General features: G+C 50.7%; 1 protein-coding gene across 3 annotated transcripts; it reads right to left on the minus strand.

Moving 5' to 3' along the window:
* Nucleotides 1-378: 378 nt before the first annotated feature.
* LOC111147050 (sprouty RTK signaling antagonist 2) lies at nt 379-7035 on the minus strand. 3 transcript variants are annotated; one of them, XM_022502916.1, is made up of 3 exons: nt 6906-7035; nt 5034-5331; nt 379-2181 (listed from the first exon to the last, which is right to left on the minus strand). In XM_022502916.1, exon 3 carries the CDS (start codon nt 2128-2130, stop codon nt 1183-1185), a length of 948 nt encoding a protein of 315 aa, XP_022358624.1. In that variant the 5' UTR covers nt 2131-2181; nt 5034-5331; nt 6906-7035; the 3' UTR covers nt 379-1182. The 3 variants fall into 3 exon arrangements, with proteins under 3 accessions (XP_022358624.1, XP_022358626.1, XP_022358625.1); XM_022502918.1 differs by lacking the exons at nt 5034-5331; nt 6906-7035 and adding an exon at nt 4818-4849; XM_022502917.1 differs by lacking the exons at nt 5034-5331; nt 6906-7035 and adding an exon at nt 4616-4662.
* Between the last annotated feature and the right edge of the window lie 573 nt (nt 7036-7608).

Genomic DNA, 7608 nt, shown 5'->3' on the forward strand with positions numbered 1-7608 from the left:
GCTATTCATAATACTTAATTCCGTATGTAAAGAAAAAGAACCTTAATTGTTAATCTTTTAGGGAAGTCTCCAGAATGAATTAGTTTAACATTTTTTTTTTTTTTAACATGCAAAACAGAGGGAAGCCAACAGTCTATAAAAGGAAAGAACAGGAACAATGATCTCAGGATTAATACACCCGAGTCAAGTGCTCAGTTATTTTTCTCCCAATTACCAGAATTATCTCTAAGGGGAAAGAAAAATCCCTGAATCTCCCCTTTAAAGAGCCTTGTAGATAAGTGAAACTATTTCATTGAAATGCTAGTCTTAACATGAAATGTGGGTTTTTTTCACTTCAAAAAAACCCACAAAAAACCCAAAAACAAAGAAAAGGTAAAATAAGACAAAACAGTTCAGTTTAATTTCAAACGTTAATATATTTTCTATTTTATATTGAACATATGCATCTGTAACCCCTCTTTTGCAGCAACTAGCACATCCTCATAAAAGGGGCAAAATTTGTAAGATGCCTCTTAAAATAAATATTCTTTTTTATAAAATAATAAAACTTCAAATAAATATTCTTTACACTAAACAATATGTTGAAAAAATTAGAAAATAAAGGTTGAATTTTACTGTAACTGTACAATATACATGAAGTCCAAAGGGAAATCAGAGTCTTACAATAAAGGCTTTCTGTAAGGCAAAATACAATCTAAAAACATACTGATTGATTCACATTCTTCCGAATGTACAACATATTAGTATAATATTTTGTGACTGTGCCATATAGTATGGCACAACTTGTTTTTCACAGTTGCAAATATTACTGTATATACAAAAATATAGCACATTATCTCTGGAGAAAACAATGGAAAAGAAGTCATTGGCTAATTTACAAATTTTGCAAGTACTATTCACAAACAAAAACTTTGCCTAGGAGTGTCTGTTGCTTTTAGCTTATGCAACACGTGGGTCCCCAAGTTCCTTATCCCAAACTCTGAGCTCCATTAGCTAAGTTCTAACAAGCGTTATCAGTTAAAATGGCACATGGACAAAAAGCATTTCACTGCAAACAGCGAAGGATATCCCAACCCTCTATTAACAGTGCCATGATTATAACTATTTAGTTGGTTGCATATGTGTTAAAAAAAAAAAAAAAAGGAACAATCCTTATTACTGTCATATTCCTGATTAATGGTGCTATGTTGGTTTTTCAAAGTTCCTGGGTGGGACAGTGGGAACTTTGCAGCAAACCGTGTTTGAGTTTTTACAGCGGCATCCAGGCCTGTTAACCCGGTCATAACACCCCTGGCACAATTTAAGGCAACCCTTGGCTGGAAGATAACACCATAAACAAGGCAAAAAGAGGGACATGACGCCCATGGCAGACCAACGTGTACAACAGTGAGACTGGCTGCAAGAACACGGGTTGTCAGCACAGTTGTCCTCGTCATCATTAGAACAGTGATAGAAGAGACCCTTCACACAGCACACACAAGTCCCATAGTCAATCACGTTTTGGGCTGAGCAAAGGCACTGCTTGTCGCAGATCCAGTCTGATGGCAGAGGCCTAGGGTAGGTGCACTCCTTGCACTTGCACTTGCCACAGTCCTCACACCTGTAGGCATGCAGGCCCAAATCTTCCTTGCTCAGGGGCTTAAGCTCACCCGGCTTGAGCTCGGATTTGGGCTGCACACGGATTATCCCATCAGCAACAGGCCCCGAGGAGAAAGATGGTCCTAACAGTCTCTGTTCAGAGGAACTGCTGCTGTTACTTGTCCTTGTACTGCTCCGAGACCCCGAGCTGACCGTGCTGATGGACCTGGACAGAGGGGCTCGTGCAGAAGAATGGACCTGTGGTTGCTGGAGCCTGGGAGGCTGACGGTGCTCGGGCAGACCGTGGAGCCTCTCCTGTTTGTGCTGAGCAGAGGGGCGAGGAGCAGGCTTGAGCCCAGGTCTTGGGACCACTGTAGGCCCCTCTGTGTACTCATTGGTGTTTCGGATGGCTCTGATCTGATCCAGAGACAACACGTGTACCTGCTGGGTGAGGGCATCTCTGGGGTCGGGTTCCCCACGCTGCCTGCCAATGTCACGGGGCGCCTGCAGCAAGGACTGGGACCCGCTGCCACTCTGAGCTCTGGCCTCCATCAGGTCTGGGAAGTGTGGTCACTCCAGCGGGCTTAGAACACATCGGAATTCCTGCAGAAATCAAGAGGAAAGAGCTGGTTTACACGCCAGGATACTTCCCACTCTCCGCCCACCTGAATTAACTCTTCGCTTTCCACTCTTCTGGAGGAACAGGATTTGAAATGTAGTGGCCACGCAGGGAATTAAAATAGCCATACGTGATCACTGCCATACCAGAAAGTAAAAATTATGACCGAGTACTGACAGTTCTTTAACCTTGCGATGTGTGGTTAACGCAAAGCTGATCTTTTGTTTCAATCACATAAGTAATGATTCTCTATTCAAATAAACATAAAACTACAAGGTTCAGGTTCAAGGTAAAGACTGCAAGAAAATAACGTTAGAACACAACACTGCTGCCACCAGATGCAAAAACTGAATACTTTTTCAAAATCTGAGATGGATTTAACTTTGTCGTGGTCATTTTTGCCTTAAACATCAATAAATGCAGCCTAGAAATTCTTACTCTGCTTTTACATCATATACCTTTAAATATAATTTAGCAAGTATCCTGCAACTTTTTAGAATACCACAGAATGAATGTGACTTGCAAAAAAGCAAATATTCGCCCCCCCGGAAGTTATAAATTTCACAACAGTCATGCATTATTAACTATATAGTAGCAAGAGTTATAAACTAAAAACAAATCCATTCAAACCCTGTTAGGTGTCAGGAAAACGAGAACAACCAGCAAAAAGACGACAGGAACTTATTTTCAACTTCTCAACAACTTGTGGATCAAACATTTTACAATCGATAGCCTGAGAAAGCATCTTTAATTCTGCACCTAAGACTGTTCTCCCTGTTTTAGAAATAAATTATGTCCAAAAATCTTAACTGCTTTGCCTGTTTCCCAAAACTTAATAGTTTACAACCTAAACTGACTGGGGATAACAGGAAGTGTTTCAAAGATTCGCGTCACGTCTCCAATCTCTCATTCTGACATGTAATCGCTTAACCTGCAATCTCTCTATAAATGTCCAAACTATCACCCCCTTTGCCAAGTCTACAATGAACAAAAACGGGCCCCCGATTTTTATGAGAGACACAGGCAGGTGACACACACCTCCCAATTCGGACCAAGGCAGAGCTGGAAACCGGATCTCACTTCCAACAGGCAAGGCAGACAAGACAACGTTGATCTTTGCTTTCACTCCGTTTATCGGCTCTATCTGCGTCCCAACACCGTCCCCAGCAGGTGGGACACAGTCGGATCCCCAGGGGGCCTTTTCTCCGGGGAAACTGACACAGCCCAGGGGCCAAGCTGCCCTCACCCCGCACACAATCCCAAGACTGACTGGAAGGCGCGGAGCGGGGGTGGGGGGGGGGGACGCCTCGGAAGGGGACGTGCCTTGAAACGCTAGAGCATACTTCCCCCTCCCTACCTCCCGGCTAAAATATATCCCACCACAGAGAACTGCTTGCCAGCTCCCGAAGGGAACCACTCCACCCCCAGGCAGAGGTCACGCAGCCCACCGCAGGGCGTTCTGGCAAAGGCCCTCGAATGTCGGGCACAGGTTTCAAGCCCTGACGCCAAAAGCCATGTCTTAGATACACTGCCGGGACAGAGGTCTAACCCACGCACACTGTGCGACTCCACCATGCACTGACCGAAGGGGCACCGCCTGCAATCTGCACACCCCATCTCCTTTTGAGTGGAGAGAAAAACTGAAAGAAAAATTGCTTTTTAAAGAAAGGGCAATTCCCAGAGCCCCACTGCACAAGCCAGGCGTGCAGGACGCAGATCCCTGCGCTGGAAACTTTCCGCGAAGATCTGCTTGCCTTGGAAAGTAGCATCTTTGGGAGGAGAGGGAGAATTTTTTTTTTTTTTTTGAACAAAAATGATTATTGCCCGTTCCTAGCCTCCTTTGCAGCTCCCGCCGCCCACCCCCCACGCTCCCCCATTCCCCACCCGGAAAGTGGTTAGAAACCCCCATTAAGAACAGTGTGTGATCAGACTAAGGATTAAGGGGAAAGGACTTCAGTACAAGGGTGGGGCAAACACAGAAACCGCTTTGTAAAAACGCACAAGATTCCGAATTCAAGGCATCAGCAGCAGCAGGGAAAAGCAGATCAGGCTATCAAAGGAAATAATAATAATTAAAAAAAAAACTAGCCTCTTTTGCCACCTATTTTCAGGTAATGGAAAACGATCGCGACCGCTTGATGACTTTCTTCCTGTGGTAGGTCAGCCCAATCTTCCAAAAATAAAAAAAGCGTGACCCAAGCCGACCACAGAGAACGGAAAAAAGAGAGAGCTGCACTTCCGAACCGCAGACCCGGCGCCCGGCAGGGCGACGCTTCCACCCGCACCGGCTCCCCTCTGTACCCGGCACCCTGCCCATTTTTCACCCGCGGGGTTTCGCAGCCCCCGTGAGGCGAGCGACCCGCGCGCCCTCGGTCCCGCCGGCGCCCCTGCCTCGGGACAGTCTCACCCAGGACTTGCCTTCCCTGGAGAAGAACAGGTTAGAAATGCGGGCGCCTACAACGGGGACCTGGAAAACACAAAGTATTCCCCCTCCCTCTCCCGCTCTCAGCGCCGAATTCCCGGCCAAGGCAGGGCCAGCAGCCGACCCGCGACGAGCAGTCCGCCACCCCAACCCCCCAGAGCGCGGGCGCGTGGGGTCCTTGGGCTGGGGACACCGTGCCCGGCGCGCAATGCAGCCCCCGCCGAGGCAGGCCGAGCTCGGATCAAGGGCAGCTCCACAGGCAGCTCCCTGGATCCCCGCGTGGAACCTGCGGGGTTAGAAAAAGGGAGGCCCGAGGAGAGACAGAGCCCACTCCTGGTCCGGCTGCACCTACTCCATGTTGCCCACAACGCGCCGGCAAAGGCGCCAGGAGGGGAAGAGCCAAACGTGCCTCACCGTGATCGCGGCTTTGCACCAACCCCTCTCCGTTGGATTCTCGTCTTCCTGCGATGTGCAAATAAAATCCAGCCCCGATGCAAACTTTTCGCCCCTTCTTTCCAAACTCTGCTTCAGTCCAAGTTCCGAGCAATCGGCGGGAGGAAAAAAAAAAGAGGAAAATCCGGAGCCAAGTCCCCAGCCGATGAACACTCCGGAGTTCGGGGCTGGGGGAGACCCCCCTTCTAGAAACGCACGCGGAGTATTTCCTTTTTCTCAATGAACTGGAGGCCGAAGCGCCAACGGCTAGTCTCTTTTCCTGGCAGATGAGCGAAGGAGAAAAAGAAAACCGCCTTAGAGAAAACCTAAAGCCAGATGGCCAAGTCGTGCGGCCGCGGCCGCGTCTCCGCGGAGGCGGCGCGGGAGCGCGGGCCGGGCCGGGCGGGCGCGGGGGCCTGGGCGCTGCGCGCTCCGCCGGCCCCTCTCCTCCGCTCGCGCTGCGCCGCGCGGCTCTCAGCGGTGCAGACTGGGCGTTGTGGAGGCGCGGCGGCGAGGCCGAGGCGGGGGCGGTGGGTGCGGAGGAGGAGGTGAAGGAGGAGGAGGAGGAGGGTCTGGGGCCCGGCCGGGGGGGCTCGCCGTTGGCCTGCGCCCTCGCCTTTCCGGAGGCAGGGAGCTCTGCGGCGGCCGCGGCAGCAGTAAATGGCGTCATGTGGATCCGAGGCGGAACAGAGCAGTTGTTGTCCCAGAGGATATATCGCATCCGGTCCCAGCTCATTGGCTCCGCGGGGCTACATTCACTCACACTTCAGCGCCCGCCAGCGCTCCGAGCCGCAGGAGGCATTCAAAAGGGCAACCGCGCCGCCCCGCGCGTCCCCGGGCCGGTCCTGCCGCCCGGACGCCGTCACGCGGGGCGCCCGCGGGGCCGGGCTGGGCACGGCGGGGTCAGTTTATCCAGTTTCAAGGAAACACTGACCTTAACGTTTCCGCAGAGGCCATGAGGACGAGCCTTAGGCTCGCACTGACTTAGGGAACTTTCTCCTTGCCATTGGGAAAAGGGAATGAACATTGAAAACTAATCCCGGCCGCTCAGTGTTCGCATTAAAACAAGTTGCAGGTTTTAAGAGTTTGTTCGGAATCCATTTCAAGCCCACCTCTCTTCTTTTCTGTTCCCCCTCGAGGGGGCGACGGGGAGAGGGGGGCGGAGGGGAAGGGGAGCGGGAAGTGAGGTGGGAGGGCTATTGGTTTATTCTTTGTCTACTGGATTAACCCGATTATACACCAGGCACCGGCACAAACCACCTCCCCCACCTCGGAGCCGTGTACGAGAGGAGCGGAATGCAGATTCGGGTTTCAAGTACTTTATGCTCTGACCGAGATTTGCTTTTGATGGTGTCGCTCTGTAGTTTTTAGTTTAGTATTAGATTTTGTTTTATTTTTCAAGGAGAGTTAGCTATAGATGGAGGTTTTTTGAAGATCTGTTTTGTTTGACGCAATAGCTGAAGGAAATTCTACACTCTCAGCCTTTTAAAAATTAGTTAATAACACAGACACGATATAACACAAGGTCAACATGACGGGCTTCTGAAATGGCAGGGGGCTTACTGTTCCACTGCAGACTTCCTTCACTTAACCAGGAGTCATCCTTCATTTCTGACTCTCCCTTGTCACCTAGAATATTTCCCAAGAAGATCCTATTGTACATTTTGAAGGCGGTATGCATTTTCCCGCTTGAAAATGTAGAAATATTAAGATAGAAAATGCATAGGTATGCACTGCTCTAACTGCCGTTCGTTTACTAAGAAACGTGCCTGTACGTGGGAACACCGGTGGGAAATTAACCCCCCGCCCCACGCCCCTGATACTGAATTCTAGTAATTTACAGAATGTTTTTACTTTACAGGGCAGTACGGTCAAATCTCCCGAATAGCACCTGCCCTCGTGCGGGTTAGAGTTCTTGAAATAGTGCTAGGAAAACGTGTTGCTTGACTCCCAGCTTCGGGCTGCAGCTCACGTCCGTTTGCAGCTACCCTCCCCGGCGCTCGCTGCCTCCTCTCGAGCTCTAGCTCTAGACTGTCCCAGGCGCGCTCCCCGCCGCGCTGCGCTCTCGCCCTGCCTTCTCCATGTTTCTCTAGGGCGATCCCCACTCGCCCTGGGTTTGGAACAAGAGATGGCAGGGGAAGTGGCATGCGTTATTTCCGGGTGCTGGCCTACGTCCCCCACACCTCGGTAAGGGTGGACGAGGCTATATCGTCCGGCTCTGCCGTGTCCCTGGGGCTGAGGTTAAGGGACGACTGGGCCTCCACGGCCCGGGCAGCCCGCCCCACGCCCAAGTCCTTTGAGCTTCGGGATGAACGCAAGCGCCTCTGCGTTTATGGCCCATCCGGCCACCAGGGGGCGCCCGCCTGGCGCGGGGCTGGGGCTGGGGCTGGGGCTGGGGCTGGTGCAGTCTGCTTACCCGGTACTGGAGGAGGGCAGGTGAGGGAGGTTGTGCTCTAAAATGTGTATTAGACCGGCTGGTTCAAAATGAACAAAAGCCGGATAGCTTTTCCTACCGTCTCCTGGGACACCTTCCGTGTGGAATATGAGATGAGATACC

The sequence above is a fragment of the Enhydra lutris genome, unplaced genomic scaffold (assembly GCF_002288905.1).
Source record: "Enhydra lutris kenyoni isolate GAN:26980312 unplaced genomic scaffold, ASM228890v2 scaffoldscaffold15, whole genome shotgun sequence".
Classification (NCBI taxonomy): Eukaryota; Metazoa; Chordata; class Mammalia; order Carnivora; family Mustelidae; genus Enhydra; species Enhydra lutris.

Bases quoted from the DNA above. Each gene is read 5' to 3' on its own strand.
- LOC111147050 (XM_022502916.1), bottom strand. From the start codon at position 2,130: ATGGAGGCCAGAGCTCAGAGTGGCAGCGGGTCCCAGTCCTTGCTGCAG.